This window comes from Phaseolus vulgaris, chromosome 1, assembly GCF_051622355.1.
Source record: "Phaseolus vulgaris cultivar YP4 chromosome 1, ASM5162235v1, whole genome shotgun sequence".
Lineage (NCBI taxonomy): Eukaryota > Viridiplantae > Streptophyta > Magnoliopsida > Fabales > Fabaceae > Phaseolus > Phaseolus vulgaris.
This window is the reverse complement of record NC_143498.1, coordinates 6,250,534-6,268,904: the sequence shown is the minus strand read 5'-3', so window position 1 is coordinate 6,268,904 and position 18,371 is coordinate 6,250,534. Positions and strand designations below refer to the sequence as shown.

At 35.3% G+C, this 18,371-nt stretch overlaps 1 protein-coding gene across 11 annotated transcripts; it reads left to right on the top strand.

The window, feature by feature from the left end:
* LOC137813289 (uncharacterized) lies at nt 1–18,332 on the top strand. 11 transcript variants are annotated; one of them, XM_068615407.2, is made up of 20 exons: nt 16–380; nt 500–598; nt 2,532–3,180; nt 3,271–3,359; nt 3,476–3,574; nt 4,870–5,548; nt 5,677–6,645; nt 6,775–6,889; nt 9,904–11,687; nt 12,401–12,473; nt 12,582–12,702; nt 12,807–12,893; nt 13,202–13,645; nt 14,237–14,332; nt 15,161–15,322; nt 15,458–15,622; nt 16,245–16,358; nt 16,437–16,619; nt 17,626–17,670; nt 17,998–18,332. In XM_068615407.2, exons 2-20 carry the CDS (start codon nt 512–514, stop codon nt 18,127–18,129), a joined length of 6,093 nt encoding a protein of 2,030 aa, XP_068471508.1. In that variant the 5' UTR covers nt 16–380; nt 500–511; the 3' UTR covers nt 18,130–18,332. The 11 variants fall into 11 exon arrangements, with proteins under 11 accessions (XP_090155180.1, XP_068471511.1, XP_068471508.1 ...); XM_068615406.2 differs by having other exon boundaries at nt 481–598; XM_068615412.2 differs by having other exon boundaries at nt 16–598; nt 4,870–5,015; nt 5,100–5,548; nt 5,683–6,645.
* The last annotated feature ends 39 nt before the right edge of the window (nt 18,333–18,371 follow it).

Genomic DNA, 18,371 nt, shown 5'->3' with positions numbered 1-18,371 from the left:
AACCACGGCTAGACCAAACTATTACCAAGACACGTGTCAACGTGTCATTGGCGAAACCAGACTGCCCCTGCACTGAGAGTGAGAGAGAGTTGCCACGCATCGATGCCCTGTGAAACCTGCTCATACAACTTGACCACACAGCCCATTCACTTTCCCAAACTGACCGAACCAGCTGTAATCATAATCAACGGCCCCTGATCTCTCTTCCCTCAAACACGACACAGATCAACGCTCCAAAATCCCCAAACATAACCTTTCGTGTCAGTTTCTGTCAGCCTCGGATTGCTCCACCCTCACCTGCACCCGCTTTTATCCACACTCTCCTCAGGTGCTGTTCCCACTGCGCTCAATACAACTCCACCACTTCCTCTCGCTTCAGGGTTCTCGCTTCTCACTTCTCACTCTGCTTATTTTCTCCACTTCCTTGTTCTCTTCTTCACTTAACGCTGTTTTCGCGTGGTTTTCATCGCGACTCTCCAGTGGTTTCGTGGAATGTTAGGGATTTTGAGAGATGGAGGGCGCGTGGCAGCGGAATTTTGATTCGCCATTTCAGCCGCCGACGTCTGCGACGGTTTCCTCCGCACCGTCGCCGGAGCCGGTAACTTCACTCTGCTCTCTTTTTTTCGTCTGAGCTGTTTCTTTCGATGACTGTGATTACCTGTGCGTTTCGGTTGTTGCAGTTTAGTTGTGTTTGACTCCGTGTTAATTACGCATTTTTCATGCCAATTTCCACATAAAGAACGTGAAAGCTACTATGCATTGCTTAGGAAAAAAAACGCGCGTCGAGTTGTGTTGGATGATAAACTAAACATGCAGTAATGCAATGACGAACGTGCGTTTCGTGAATGTTCTAATGTGTAACCTGATAAATTGCTTTGTTGTTCCGATGCAATATACTTTAGCATTGTTCAACCGTGATGACAATGTAAACTCTCCGTAATTTTGTTGTTGTTGTTATTATTATCATTATTAATATATATATATATATATATATTATATTCTAATATATTGATATTTTCCAACGAACCAATGCTATTTAAAGAAATTATGTATTGTGTCACGTGATTCGCATAGTGAAAGATTTTTGTCTCGAGTTTAATAAGGTTTCGAGTTCTTTACGAAATTCCTAGAGCGGAAGTGGGGTCTTGGAGAACGTCTATGTTTGCATGTGTATACACTCCTTGAACTAGTAATTGGTAATGAAGTTTTAGTTGAGACATACTAGTAGTCACTACGTTGGATGTGTAAATTTATCTATTTTTTTATATACGAATAATCAATGCTATTTAAAAGAATAATGTATTATCTCAAGATTTGCAAAGCGGAATTATTTTTGTCTCATGTTTATTGAGGTTATGAGTTTGTTATAAAGTTCCAATAGTGGGAATGGAATCTACTAGAAAAGCGTCTATGTTTGCATGTATTTACACTTCTAGAATTAGTAACTGGTGATGTGGTGTGTATTAGTGATAATTATATGCTGTTTCTGATAAAGAAATTTTAGTTGAGATATTACAGTAGTTTTGATTGGATGCACTAAAATTTTATCGACCAAGAGCATTCATAGGAAACCAGGAAAGCTCTTTTTCTTTGGAAATAATGCATCTGCTCGGGATCTGCAGGTCTTCTGGCTTTGAATTTAAAGATTAATATTATGAGCAAGAACATAAAAATGTTAGGACCCCTGATGTCCTTATTTTTTTTCTTAATAATATCTTTGCTGACAATTAAGAAATAATATTTCCAGTCTAGTTTTGGAAATTTCTGACACTGGTGATGAACTGCCGAACAGAAAGGGTTTGCACTTAGTTTGAAATTTTCAGTTTGTATGACCTTTTTTAGAGTGGATAAGTTTTATTCAACTAACGAAAATGATGTTTGTTTTGGATCTCATCATTGCTCCTTTAGTGCAGTAAATGTAAATGTGGCATGACCTATGATCATAATCTGTTTTCTGTGGAGGCTGCTGTTGACTAGTAGCTTCAAAATTCTTTTGAGCATGATGGGAAAGTTTTTGTAGTATTCATCTTTGGGATTAACACTCTCATCTTCAATTGCAAGCAAAGGAGTATGAACACTTAAATAGCGGCTTACCTATGTTGGATACTTTAAATAATCCTAAATTTATTTTACATTTTCTTCTGTCTTTTGTTTTTTTAACTTTTATAGCGTTAGAGATTGAAATACTACAAATACAATAACTAGAGAAGTTGTAACATTTTATTATGTTACAACAGCTAATGCACCCTTGCTCACTTTTAAAACAGTGATTGTCTTTTGATTTAAGGCTTATGTTTTATGCTAATTTAATTCTTTATATTTTGTGTATGGTTATTTAGTGTTCTAACAATATTCCTGTATCTATGTTGCATCTGGGTCACATGTTGTATCTATGTTTTATACTCTCCAGCTTTGCATACATAATAATACTCTGTCTTTTAGAATTGTTTTCTGTTTCTTTTAAGGTCATTGTGTTTTATTAGTACTCTCGCTATTTTTATAGCTCTCTTTTATCTTGTTTTTTTAAATAGAAGGGGATGAATGCAAGTTATTTTTATCCACAAGTTGCCCTTGGTTTAAGATCAAAATTTGTTGGAGGGAAGCAAGTTCCTGATTACCCAAGTTTTCCCCTCTCAACCACCCTTGGATCAGGCCAAGCCGATGCTGGAAATTCATTTCTGGCTCTACTCCATGGTACTCCATCCTTGTTACAGTATGATTTCCAGAATTTGTCTGAACGCACGCTTGGCATCTCATCTGGTGATTCTACTGATGCTATTAGGAATTCTTTTGTTAGTTCTATAGAAAGAGGAAACTTCTGGACATCTGGTGTGGGTTTGATAACAGAAAATTTGATTAACTGTAACCTGCAAAGTTGGGTGAATAACTTTCCAGAGATTTCTTCTAGAGCAATGGTTGGTTTGAATAATAGTAGTAATTTTGTCTTCCACAATATTCGGGGCAGCAATACTGCTACTCAGCCCACAGTTCCTGGTGGTGGGAAAGCGAGGGAATCTTTTTCTTTTCCAGGTCAGTGCCGTGGTACATGCCCCGCATTTGGTCAAAATGTTTGCTGCTCAGATATTCAGACTACACCTAATATTGCTTTAGAATGGTGCTCATCTAAGTCTGCAACTTCATTTATGAGTGGGTGTCCTCGTGTGTTCTGCATGGGAAAATGTGAGTGCTAGCTGCATATAGTGTCCTATTGAATGAGATTTATCCATGGTAAATGTATAGATAGCTCACATTTCTATTGTCAATTTAAAGGTGGCCATCTTCTTCTTAGCCATACAGGGCTTCTTGGTGTTTTTTGCTCATGCCATTGTTGCCACATGTCTGTTCTTAAGTTTTGTGAGGTAAATCCCGTCAGAACTGGTTCTACTCTATAGCAATGTTTAGCCATACCCTTGAGCAGTAAATTCACATTTTATGCACAATTAATGCTTACTGGTTTGCTGCTCTGATGTTGCAGCATTCAGGGTTACATGGCGTTGACCCAGGGGTTGCTGTTTGTATGGAGAGTGGAGAGACTATTTCAGAATGGCGGAAGCTTTACTTCTTGAAGTTTGGGGTAAGACGTAGCTTTCATGCAATTTATTGGTTGATGTTTCTTGATATATAATATATTTTGCTGTGTTTTGGAGATGAGTGTTTCTACTTTATCTTTTGCTTATTATTGCATTGGAATTTATCTTCTTGTTCTGAGTGTTGATGCTTTCCTTTTAAGTTTTTCCACTGAGTATGGAATTATAGATTTCTTTTTGCATTCTTCAAGTTTTTCAAGATTTGAGGATGTCACATGTTCTGGTCCCTAAAGTTTTATTTAGTTGCTTGCAGTTTTCTCCTTTCTATTGGAACGTTTCTACTACACATAGGCTAATGTTTATTGTATAGTGTGTTGGGCTGGAGGGAACAGAGAAGAGGGAGGGAAATTTTTTGTCCTAATTTGGTGTAAAAATTTGGAGAGGAAGGAAGGGGTCATAAGGGAATTAAATTTCTTGCTTCATATTTTTTTTGTCTTCCCTCTAATATTGGGAGGATTTTAAGAGTTAGGAAAGTGATTTATATTGTTTTACTGTGCAAATTAAATTGCCTTTATAACACTGGTTACCACGTGCTTTCATTAACACTGACAAACAAGGAAGCAAACCATTAAGCCAAACATCTCCTTCGCTACAAATATTAAATCTTGCACTCAACTTAGTGATGGATAACATGAATGGAAAATAAAACTAAGTATTTAGCACATCTTTAATTTAATATTTATCTGAATTTTTGAATGAATTGTTGTAAGCATTAATTAGCAAACTATCATTTTATAAAACAAAAAATGAAGTTCAAAATTTCATATATTTATGTATATAGTCACTAACAAGTTTTTTTTAAAATATTTGCTGACTGATGACATTTTAAAATTCCCTTTAGATTTACATTCATGCCACCAAACCATGAACTCCATTTCTTATTCAGTCATCCAGTCCTGTTTTTATAAGTGTATTGTTGCATGGGGTAAAATAGAAACTACAAAGTAACATCAATAACTTTAGACTACTGGACAACCCAAACATATATGCTAATCAATCTTATTTGTTTTGTTCATCGTAGTCATAGTTATATTCATTTGTGATAGTTATTCATTCACTAGGGCATTGTAGTATTGTTTTAGACAGTGACATTTATTTGGGTGAACTCTAGCTAGCTTATTAAAAGAGAACCATATTTTAAACTTTTATGTATGTGCAAATTTGATAAATCTGTGCATTCATTTTACCTCTCCTTTTGTTGTTGGCATTAAGAATTGAATTTCTTATTTGCATGTTTGAAGCAACGAGAACACTGGATGGTGATACTTTTATGATGCTTTAGATTAGGTCTCTGGGGAATGAGAATGAATGGGACTGGCCAGAAGTATTATCAACAACAGGCAGTCCGATGAAATCCAATGCATCTGCTTTTGATGTGTCCAAGACTAACTTGTCTCATATGTTGAGTTCATCTGCAGTTATGTCAAGGTCTGGAAAGTCTTCTTCTGACTATGTCATGTTTCCAAATAATGCCCGTATGGACAACAATTTATTTATTGGTACATTGTCCAGAAAACAAGCAACGACAATCCAGGATGGTTGCAACATTCCACTCAAAGGTTGTACTGGTATTTCACAAAAGAGCTTTGTTGATCAGTTGAAAAATCAGTTAATGGAATCTAATCTGGGTATGTATACAACTGCACCAAATTTTGGTGGAACTCAACTGGATGATGGTTGTCACCCTATACCTCCTTTCTTGGATTCTCTGAAAGGGACAGGAAGTTTGTCAACTGCCCACTCACCTTTGCAAACACCAACAAACTTTTTGAAAGACCGTGATTGCATAACAAAGAATGCAAATGATGGTCTTGCAGGCAGAGACGCAGCTTCCTCCAATGTTGATCTTAGGCTTGGTCAACCACCTCAGACAGGAAATCCACTTCCATCATTTATAGAACCCCTGCTGTATGCCCTTGCCAGTCCACCAAAATTGCAACCTCAGAAGCAGATGATTAATAGTGCGTTGAATCAATATTTTATTTTAGCTGATTGCTCGAGTGTTATGTTGTATCTATTATTTATTCAGTGTATTTTCCTTTTTGTTTCATTTTGAAGAAACCTCTTAACAATGTACCTTGTACATTAGATGCAGACCTCAGCAGGGAGGAGGGATTGCAGAATAATTTTAGTTATGCTGCTGGTTCATTCAAAATGGTTGAAGAATTGCCTCAGCTTAAACCCAAGAACTATATGTCAGCTGTGAGTAAGGGTTCTGCTAAAGCTGGATTGGAAGCCAAAAATGTGGCCAAGGGTGTATCATTTTCACCATTTTCGCGAATTGATATAGCTGGAGGGAAGACACAAGCTAGTGAAAATTTGTGGAACGGTGTCAGCCCTCTCATGCCTAAGAAACTGTATTCTGATTATGGTCACACAGGAGGGCAATCAAATAAACCTGTAATCGGGACCAATAAATATTTGGGCAATAATAAAGGGGTGAGCTTTGCCAAAGATTCTGGTGCCAAAAAAAATTCTGGATTTGGAATTGGTCAGTTAATGGAATATCTAAGCTCCATTAGGAGAGCCGTTGGTGGTTATGATAGTAGTATTTCAGTTGTTAACGAAAAGATGTATGAATCAAATTTTGAATCTAGCTTGCCATTAGATACATCTATGGGTGCAAATATTTTGCATGGTTCACACAATATGTCTTCTCTTGGACTACAAAATCATGTGAATCAACAGACCTCCATTCCATTTAAAGAGATTTTGAAAGGCCTTCCGAATCATGCTTCAATTTCTGTGTCAAATCAGACTCCAACTTTGCCACAACAGGAGGCAATTAATATGGATGCTTGTTTAGTTGATGAAAAGACGAGGTTGCTTGCAATGAGACAGATACGGGAGTTATCTGAGCAACATCATGCATTGCATTTTAATATGAAACAGAAGCAAGGGGGATCCAGCAGTATTTCGAAAGTTCAGCATTATGCTTGTGAGGCTTCAACATCTGAGCAGGGAACCTCTTGTACAACATTGAAATTGCCTCAAGATAGAGGAATTTTTGGGAATCATGAGAATACTGTTGGTTTGGAGAAGTTGCCTTCCCTCATAGGCAAGCATAATTTTTTTTTTTCCCTATAACTTTTAACAGTGTTTTTAGAGATTGACTTCCATTGATTGTGAAATTTTAATGTTAGTTTAGTTTTGTAGCATGCACATTTAATTGTAATTGTCCTTACAGGTATGAACGGATATTATCATTTGTCTGACCTGTCGCCAACACCTTTACATTCTAAAGAAAAGGAAACGCAATGTAAACATTCTTGTGATCTTCAAAATGAAGAAACTTCTTTAAGGTAATTGCAGACAACTATCATGTTAACGTCATAAGGATATCTGTGTTACACTGCTGGAAAGTTATCTTTGTAGCTTTGATTTAAAATCAGCCAGCATATTCAGTTTGCAGCCTATTCTAATGGCATCTTACGGAGTATTTTTCCCTTAATTCTATAATTAGGTTTGGGGCATGGGTTGTTGTTTTGTTTGACTCTAGAAGGGTGTGGAAGAAGATAGTGCATTTGGAGTACTTGTATGTTGGGGTTTTTGAAACAGGTTAGTTAAACTTTATGGTAATGGTTATGAAAATAAATTTGGATTTTGCTTATATTTTTTATGGTCAAAGTTAGGAAATAAGCTTTCTGTGGTAGAAACTAATTAAATAGGTGCTTAATTAAGTTGTTTGCTTCAATGTGTTGGGGTCTTAGAATGTGCGTTTGGACTAAACCCCCAAAACCAACTTATGAGATCAGCTGTGCCCCTCACTTGTAAGTTGTATACTCTTTCATTATGTCAAGTTAATGTGGGACTTGAGTTTTTCTCCATATATCCCCTCACCCAGTTCTATTGAATCTGGTGCATGGAAAACATGATAGGTCACACCCTTTAGTAGAGTGGATCTAGGATAGAGTCTGATAGAATGCGAGTTTGAATATTAAAAAACCAACTTATACAATGAGTGTTGTGCTGCACTTATATACCCTTTTTAAGTTCTATTTTTAGTCGATGTGAAATTTCAGTCAGGGTTTTTCTGATAGGTGCAATAATGAGAAATGAGATAAATTGGAGGGAGAGAAATCTGTCCTGTTATAACCAATGATGTCATCAAACCTAAATCTTACCTACAAATAATTTCAACCTATTGAGTTAAATGTGTGAATATTTGAGGGTGGGGTGGTTATAATTTAATGACTTTGTTAGAAAGATAACAATGAAGAGTTCCAGGATGTTTTAAATTTTCCAGGGAAGAAACATCAGCCATTGGCTTAATCTAATGGAAAACATGGGTGCGTAAATTCATGTCTGTTATAACTAGGAGGCCTAGCTTACTTGGTTATTTGCCAAATATTTTGATATATTTTATGTGCTTGTTTTGTTTTGTGTAAACTAATAGACTGACAAAGCTAAAGCAACTATGCGACTATGTAGCTACATGGGATCATGGGTTTTTAGGGGCAAAATAAGTTCAGATAATGTAAAATATCATGTTATATTTTGCATTTGGAATATTCTGTCCTCATTATCCACAGTTAAGGATATGATTTGTTTTTATTAATTTTTGTACTTTTATTTAATCTTCATTTAATGATGACTTTTCACCTATCATCAAATTAGCTATTAGTGTGCTTTAGTGGCATGATAGTATATCTTGCAGACTGAAGACAACTGAAGTGACATTGCATTGCATTTGTGTAGAGTGGTGATAGCAATCTGAATCACAGATTGAAAACAAATCATGTTCATTGAGATTAGCAGGCCATTAAATTATTTTTTTTCTTGACCCCTCAAAGTATTAAGGTGATTTTGAAATTTTTATGTTTGTCCGCATCAGAATGAAAACAGGATTCAAAATGCTCCCATGAAGAATGACTAAAATGGTTTCTTCTCCATCGAAACATGAAAATTTACATGAAGGGGACAATTTCTGGAAGATGCCTTTGCTTTTTCTATATAGGGTCTAAACCATTGCTTTTTGTGATTACATGGATACTGTATGGCATGTAATGTACCTCATTTACAATTACATTCTTTCTTAAAATTCCAACAAGTTATATTTGGCGTCCTTTACATTGGGTGAGTCTTCTACTTACTCTAGACATTATGTTGCATACCCTTCAGGTTTACCTTTTTTTCTGTGCAACTTCTTGCATTATTCTATTCTTTGTTTCTTTTTTATGTGAAAGACACTCTCTTCATCCTCTTGTCTTTTTTTGGCTGCTGATTATTTATTGCAGCTGCATTTTGGTTTATACACAGCATCTTCTTAGTCACAATCAGGTCAACAGAGCACCTCGGCATCTGAGTCTTGTTTTTGTTGACTTTTTAATTATCCCTTAGATTGGTGGGTGATCAAGTCTCAAGATTATGACTGTTGATTATTAGTTATGACCAGTGTTATCACTTATCGGCTATGGCGTCACCATGGCGGATTTTGGTGGCGGTTTTCCTGACCACCGCCACAACAAGGTGGTGGCGAATCGGATTTTGCATGGTGGCCCATGGCGGCCGCTATGACCATGTCGGAGTGCTAACGGATATCGGATAACAAATCATATCGGAGACTCCATAAATCCTTTATAAAGTTATAACGGAAACCATAACGGGTTATGGCAAAAGGTGTTGTGGCAGAGATAAAAAAAAATGTATTATGAATTGCATTAAGTATAATGTTTTAAATGGCCAAAAAATAGGGCAAAAAAACCTAATTTTAAGTAGGTTTTGACAACTCATAATTTGCTACCCTGGTATAACACTTAAGGTTTTGGGGATAAACAAATCTGCATCCTTATTCTTGTAGATGAAACTTCAACTCTTGTTCTTTTTCATGTTATTTCTTCACGAGCAATTTTAATGAGTAGTTTTACCTCAGAAGACTGTATAAATTGATTTTCAAATGTCTCTAGAGAAAGTTGACTATATAAGTTTTGCATGTTAAATGTGAGTGAACGTAGAATTACATGCTTTCTAACATGTTGATAGATATATATAGGTGAAATCATCCATTGTCAGAAGAGTGAATGGATGGAGCTTGAACATATAATATGTTGCAAGAATAGGGTATTGTAGATTTGTTTATGCTTGGGATAAACACCTAAAACCAGGAACTGTTGAAAAAAAATGCCTGCCTGGCTTTCTGTTGATGCATGTCAATTGGGTATTTAATTGATAAATATTATTCCTTTTCATAATTCCATTTTGTCAGATCCGAAAATTGGGTTCCATTTACTAATGTCTGCAAACTTTTCCATCCACTGTGAGTCACACCTCTAACTATTTTTGGTATTTTTTCTCTCCCTCAATTTTGATGTTGCAGCCTTGGTATAAAGAAAGACAATATCAGATCAAGTGCATGTGAAAAATGCTCTGAGCAACCATCAAATATATGTCTGGAAGGCGAGTATCCTTCTGCTGCTCTGATAAACTGTTGCCGAAGCAACTTTTCCTCAGGGATTGAACCCCTTTGTAATAACCTAAGGCAACAATTTGCTAATGTCAGTGGTGAAACTTCTTTGAAGATGCCTTCAGATTTGTGGAGAAATCTGAATACTTCGAACAACAGAAATATCCACTTTGAGCAAGGTGGGAAGATACTTGGCCAAGACTCAACCAGAATTGGCTTTCATGCCCCTCAGTGGAGAGATGTGCCCAGTAAGGTCAGGAAAGCAGTTTGTGATGCAACATCTTTAGATCAAACATCTACTGGTTTGGATAGGGAAGGACGGGATGATTTTCAACTTGGAAACATTTCCGTGAAACGCCCCAAAAGAACTATTGATATGGGAGACCTGTCAAAAGAGAAAGAAAATTCTAATGTTTCTTCTGGATGCTCTGCTCCTTTGGTTACTCAGGCATCTGTGATGGTCAACAAAATTGATTACTGTACTGATGATGCTGTTGACACTGGCTTTGTCAACAACCTTGTAGTTGATGAAGGTTCAGGTATTGATCAAGTCTCCTTGTCAGATTTAGTTGAAAGTGAAAGAACTGATGAGCTTCTAGGCTTGATCTCTGGGAATTACATGAAAAATGGTTGTTCGAGAGTCTTAAATGATGAATCATGTTGCAATCTCCTTGATGATCTTAAACTGTTAGATTCCTTGATATGGAAGAAAGAAAGGAATCAAAATCATTTTGTGGTTTCTGCTAATTGTAAAACCAATCAGTCTCATAATGTTAAGAGAGGCATCAAAGGAAGGAAGCGAAAGAGAAATGTGGTGAGGATTCTAGATGCTTCATTATCTTCTGAATTCCCTTCCTTGTTGCCCAATAAGAATGATGAGGGTGCTGAGATTTTGCATTCCTCTTCTAGTTTGCCAAATGAAATGCAAATGCACTCTCTGTCTAGCCTGCAGAAATCATTTAACAAGTCTTCCTTTGTTCAACCTTGTAACAAACGAATACAGTCTGCATTTTCATCCAAATTTAATTCCTGTAAGAATAGTCTGAGGAAGCATCTCAGTTATAAAGTTGCCCATGAGTCTCAATCAGATTCTTATGCGGAGTTTTGCACGTTGCCTGGAGTTTCTGGAACAAAGAAATTGAGAAATAATCTCACCTCTGATTGTTTTGAGCAGTTTCATATGCAAGAACCATCCTACGAGGAACCCAAAAAAGCCGAGTTGTGGCCATTCTTATGCAGGAAGGAAAATGGTCATAGAATCACAAGGCCAGTAGTATGTGGAAAATATGGTGAAATACGTAATGGGCATTTGGCTAAAGAGGTGCAAAAGCCTGCAAAAATTGTCTCCCTCAACAAGGTCCTTAAATCTTCCAAAAGATGTATGAGCTACACAAAGGGAAAACCTAGACTAACTTCAAAAAAGAAATGGAAGAGATTGAGTATTGGAACAGATAGTGAGTACTGCTGTGGGAACCGTGGTTTAAAAGTTAAGGAACACATTGAAACACAAAATACAATAATTTATAATGAAGCAAGTGTTGATATGTCTCTGGAAGACTTGGAGAGAGGTGGCAAGCAAGATGCGAAAGCTAAAGCTAAGCAGGGTGTTAGAGTTGGAAACAGAGAAAATGTTCTATTGAAGGTGAAGAACAAGGACATTCGGAAACATCGTAGCATTAATGAACTCACTGCTAAAGGTGAATTTGAGCAGAGCTTCGTGATTATTTTTCTAAATAATGTATTTAGCAAATTAATTAAAAAGAACTAGAATGATGAGGTGTGGATTATTAACATACTCATATTTGCAGTAGTTTATTAATTGGTTTATAATTTATTCCTTGAGTTAAATGCTGGCTTTCTTTCATGATTGAAGTGCCATATCCTATGATGTTCTGCGATTTTGATAGATGTTTGCTATTGCTTGGTTTTTATTGGCTGTTAATATTCCACCAAACTTTGTTACTTGAGTTGTGTGATTTCATCAGGAGTCTAGTAGCAACAACTTATGAGTGATGATTTATTAGGGTCTGTTTGGACTAGTTTTTTCATAAACACTTTTAGGAGAGAAAAATAAGAAGGTAAAAATGAAATGAGCTTTTTCATAAGCTAAAATTAGTTTATGCACAAGTTTAAAACAAGAATTCAAATAAGTTATATGAGAGAAGTTCATTTTATTTTTCCTTATTTTTCTCTTTTAAAAGTGCTTATGGGGAAATTTATCCTAGCATGCCCATGTACTACAATATTTATTAATAGTATGGATTGTTATTTACCCATGAATGTCCTCTTCATTTGAAACATGGTTCTTCCATCCTTTACTTAACCTTAATCTCATTTGTAGCCTTTTGTATGTGTAGAGAATTATTTTCCTGAGAAATGCCTCCTCACAAAGTGTTTAAATGCATGCTAGAAACCAAAGTAACGGATATGATGAGTTGTGCTCAAGACAGAGAGCCTGGTTTGTGTAGCACAAAACGTAGAAAGTAAGCAAATAAACAATTGTCCTATTTACATATTCTGTTTTAGAAGTATTCCATTTAAATGCAAATGTTTTCTTTCCATATTGTTATTTTTACTGTGTCTCATTGCAGCTCAATTCAAGGTCACACAAACATATCAACTATATACTCAGATACCTTCTGCTGTGTGTGTCGAAGCTCAAGCAATGATAAAATAAACTGTTTGTTGGAATGTTGTCAATGCCTAATTAGAGTATGTTTATTTTTTTTTTATTTAAGTAATATTGAATTGTTGAACCGTTCATATTTTTTGTATGAAACAAGATTTTGATTTATCTCCTTTATCTTGTCTACCAGGTGCATCAAGCTTGCTATGGTGTTTCCACATTACCCAAAAAAAGTCGTTGGTGCTGCAGACCATGCCGAACCAACTCAAAAAATATTGTATATCCAATAAGCATTTTTAATTTTCTATTTGATTTCTCAATCCTTATACATGAGTCTTGTTTTTCTGCTTTCCTTTCTGATTCTTGAAGTCATTCATCAAGTTTTTTACCCCAAATGTTAGTTTTTTATTCTTTGCCTCTATTCATACCCCAAGATAAAGTCATTCAACTGTTGAATGATTTTTTCATGACTATTTGTGATTCCTCTGCTACTCTGTATATAGTCTTCTATAATAAGTTCTTCATTTAAAAATTAATCTAACACTTCTTTCCATGCTTTTCATTTTTGGTGGTTCCAATATCAAGGCATGCGTCCTATGTGGTTATGGAGGTGGAGCCATGACTCGAGCAACAATGAGTCACACGATTGTCAAGAGCCTCCTAAAAGTTTGGAATAGTGAGAAAGATGACATGCCTAAGCATACAACTTCATGTGAATTTTTTGGGGAGGAAATATATGCATTCTCATCCTCAAAAGCTGATCAAGAAAGTGCTTTGAAGCCCAAAATTTTTGATGCATCAACTGATCTGGTGAAAGTTCGAATATCTACCAATAACACACAATACACTCCTACTACTCTTTATAGTTTCAAGGTACACAACAGCATTACTGAAGGAGTTCTTGATTCAACTGTTAAACAATGGATTCATATGGTTTGTGGTCTTTGGACTCCTGGAACAAGATGCCCAAATGTTGACACAATGAGTGCTTTTGATGTTTCTGGTGTTTCACGTCCCAGAGCAGATGTGGTGAGTACCTAACAGGAGTTTTATATTGCTCAGCTGGTTGAGCACTGATTTCTGAAGTAAAACAACAAATATTATTGTTCTTCATGGGTTCTGACCCTTTTACCGTTATTAGTAATTTTGTGTGAATACTGCACGGTATTATGTGTAGGTATTCTATTGCTCTATATTTGCTGTATCTTAGTAGTATTGCCAACAAGGACAAATACTAATTCATATAATGAAAACACAGGGTATATGCTGTTTATCAAATAGATAATCACTGGGAACTTTTTAATTTCCTACTTTGTCTGTCATGTCATGTTACAGTATAGGCCATTATTAATAAAGTCCTGTCCCTCCTCCCAATAAGTTCACAGTTTTGTGCTTTTTTCAGGGTTATTTTACTAATTTGTGCTATTTATTTTCATGTTCTGGGTTATATGGGTAAGCTTTGTATTCATTGTTGGGACTTATATGTGGGCTTAGTAGTTTGTAGAATGCAATATATAGTTGTAAAAGATGTGTAAGGTCAAACTTAATCTACTATTGTTTCTTAACATTATTTTGTGTTTATTAGCATTTGCTCTTTTTTCACTAAAATATTTTTCGCAGGTTTGTTCCATTTGCAATCGATGGGGTGGTTCTTGTATAGAGTGCAGGATGGCTGATTGCTCTGTCAAGTTTCATCCTTGGTGTGCTCATCTAAAGGTACTTTTTCTTTGATAGCCGGGAACTTACATCATACAACTTTCTGCCGTTGATGACTTAAATTAAACTATTTCAGAAACTATAATTTTATTTATAAGGTCCGCTGTCTAATAATATCTGCTGTTAGGGAAAATGTGCGTGTCTCTCTTACCAAAACATATTTAAAAATTGAGATCTATTCTTCCCTACCACTTGATGTGCCAAAGGATGTTGCCAAGGTTTTTCACGAGTACTATTTGTTTGAGTTCTTTGGGGAAATAAGGCATTTTATTTGTGTTGTGGGTTTGTTACTTAAAGAACATGCTTAAAGCTGAGTTGACTTTTAGTTTGAGTGGGACTGCCAGAGTATATTAGGATTATCGGTCTTACTGTTTGTGAACTTGGATTTGTATTAGTAATACTACTACATGACCTACTGCTCTATTAATCTCATCAAAACATGTTTGGAGCTTGGATCAGAATTGCTTCTGTGAAGAAAACGTAATTGCATGACTGTACATGTTGAATTACAATTTTAACTATAATGATTAACGTTACCTCATGTTAAATCTTCCTGGTTTGGCGAGTCTTTTGCAAGTGCTTTGCAGTATGTAGGTTATTTTGATATGATTTAATCGAGTTAATGGTGTAAATATGACAATTGGGCATTGCTGTGGTATGGATTTTCTTTTTCTTGGGTTTGGTACCTAAGATGAGTTGTCCAGAATTTCATTGATTTTAAACATTTATTATGAATTCTGCTGTCAATAAACATTTGATAATGCAAATTGAGTGTTTTATCCATTGGTGCACCATAACTCTCATGACAATTGGTTCTCAACCTTGCAGAACCTGTTGCAAAGTGAGACTGAAGGTATTGATGATGAGAAGATTGGATTTTATGGGAGTTGCATGCTACATACTATTGAACCTAGTTATCTGTCCATATATGATCCTATTGATAAAATAGGAAGTCAAGAAGAAAAGGAATTCACCTGTGCCAGGGCAGAGGTATTTTCTTCGTTCATAGCATTTTTTGGACTTTATCACCTCTCAGGTGATGTGGGGAGCCATTTTGAACTTTCTTTCTTTCTTTGGAATGCTGACATGTAATTATATTAAATGTATTATTCTGGATTATTGTAGGGTTACAAGGGCAGAAGATGGGATGGTTTTCAGAATAATCACTGCCAAGGTGGATGCGTTGTTCCTGAGGAGCAGCTTAATGCTTGGATTCACATCAATGGGCAGAAATTATGTTCTCAAGGACTCACAAAATTCTCAGATTTGGATATGGAGCATAATTGTCGAGTATGTATCGGTTGTATTACATAGCCTCCAATATGAATATTAGATTTGTTTTGTTGGAATATAAATTTTTAAATTTTATTTACTGGTCTGTAGCTGATTAATATCTTAGATTAAGTATTTTCCCGGGATGTGTAACTAATATATGACTGTGTTTGTTAGTATTATGGAAAATATTACATCCTATCTTGTCCTATCCTAGAGTATCTTTATCCCTTTGATTCATGTCCATCTTTACTGGTTATTTCTCAAGATCAGTTACCATATTTCCTTATATCAATTTGTCCTCTCATTTAGTTTGTATTATGATTAGTGTAAGGGTTAATACTTTATGTTTCATAATCATATCCATACATTGTAATATTAATATATCTCATTCAATAGTAATCTAATGTTTCATTGTCATTTATCCTTCTTACTTCATCTACTTAAATCCTATTATTTTCAACATTGTTCAAGTCATGACGATAATGTTTAGTTTTCCTTACAAAAATTTCAGATCCATATATCTTAAGGATCTTACTTTAGCAGATCATAAACTTTATGCCTAGGAAAACATGGTTTCTATTTTTTATGGTAAGCTTCAGCCTATTGTCCTGACTTTCGTATTTCCTACTGTCTGCAGAAGGAATACACTCGGTACAAACAAGCAAAGGGATGGAAACACCTCGTTGTATACAAGTCCCGTATACATGCACTTGGTCTTTACACTTCTCGATTCATTTCCCGGGGTGAAGTGGTATGATACTGGTTTACAATTGTTCATATGCCTCTACACTATGATTGCAAATATGAAGCGTTTCTTGTGCTTCTGTAGGTGGTTGAATATATTGGTGAAATTGTGGGATTGCGGGTGGCTGATAAAAGAGAGAAGGATTATCAATCTGGAAAGAAACTTCAGGACAAGAGTGCCTGCTACTTCTTCAGGATAGACAAAGAGCATATTATTGATGCCACGAGGAAAGGGGGGATTGCACGGTTTGTTAACCACTCATGCCTGGTATGTTTACTTTAAGTTTGACTCTTCCTTTATTGTTCATCTCGTTTTTAGTTTTGTCGATTTTAGTGTGCATTCATTAATATGCCTTCGTCCACACTTATGGTGGTTGGCTTATAGAGACTAAATACTTGTTATGAAGTTGTTTCGCGTAGTGTCCTCAAATATGTATGTTAAGAACGCTAAGTATTGATGACTATGTCCAAAAAAGCTACCGTGCTTGTTCAAACAAGAATCTTTTTCTAGTCAGTCTTTATGCCAATGCTAGCTGCATTTAATTTCAACTCCATACTCTTGGAAGGAAGGTTATTCAAAATTGAATCAATCCAAAATTCAAAAAACCAGATGTTGAACATAACTGATATTTTTTGGATTTATTTTTTCTTATATTAAACGGTGTGGTTCGGGATAAAATATAAAGAATAAAATAAAATAAAACTGCTTATTGTATTTAAATATAATATTATATATTTGGAATTAATTAACGACTAACAAATTAAATTTTACTTATAATATAATTGTATTTATTAAAAAAAGATAAAAAAAAATTTATTGTAACTTTTTACTATATTATCTAATTTATTTATAAATATTAGAGAAAGGTAAAGCTAAAATTATGAATATAACAATAATCATGCAAAAATAATTTGTTGCATTTCTTTATTTCACAATTTATCATACAATTTCTTTTGTAAAATAATGCTCAACGATTATTTTTGTAGAAGTGTTTTATATTTTTTGTTGTAAAAAATGAACAATTTTTAATAGACAACAAATGTCGTAAAAAATGTTGTAAACCAAACTGCAAAATATCAATTTGATTTGCTTACTATTTAATAAGAAACCAAGTCACTGAGCAGTCAAATCCCTACTCATGAATATTTCTTTGGTCTATCCTTGATATAATTTTTGTCCTATGAAGTTTCAATAGATGTGATTTGTTTTAACAATTGCTCTGTTCTTTTTGTTCTTCAATTCGTTCTAACAAATATTTATTTATTATGACCAGCCAAATTGCGTGGCAAAAGTGATTACTGTAAGGCATGAAAAGAAGGTAAATTGCAAACATTTTATTCAGTTTTCTGTATTCAATAGGTTATGATTTAGAAAAAGTGGCACTACTTGATTGCCACGATACATTGGAATTGTTTCATTCATGATTCGTGATTATAGCAAAGGTTACTTCATGTGGGATTTGTTGGCAAATATATAATTAACGTGAGGATTAAATGGTTTGTTATATGCTTTGATAGCTTGTATATTTAGATGCACCTGGACGTTCTTTACGTGTGGTTTCAGCTTTCATCTTTTTTACTGCACGTTGATGAAAAAATGTTGGCTTCTGTTTTTTAAGGTTGTCTTCTGTTTTTTTTTTTTGAAGGTTGTCTTCTTTGCAGAGAGGGATATATTTCCTGGTGAAGAGATCACGTATGATTACCACTTTAACCACGAGGACGAAGGAAAGATTCCATGTTACTGCAATTCAAAAAATTGCAGGCGCTATATGAACTGATGACCTCCAATTGTTGGCTACATGGTAGTGTTCATGACGTCTGAAAATACAAGTCCCTGCAATGTAACCAAGGTGCCATTTGTAGTTTGTATATAACCAGCAAGAGTTTGCAACGTGATCTATACGTGGAGCTGCGAAAGTTTTGCTCCATAATTTGTTTGTAAATGGGCTTCCCTTGGTTATCTTAATTTTGTTTATCTTCAGTTACTTTTTCTCATCTTCAATTATTGGACGCCTTCAGG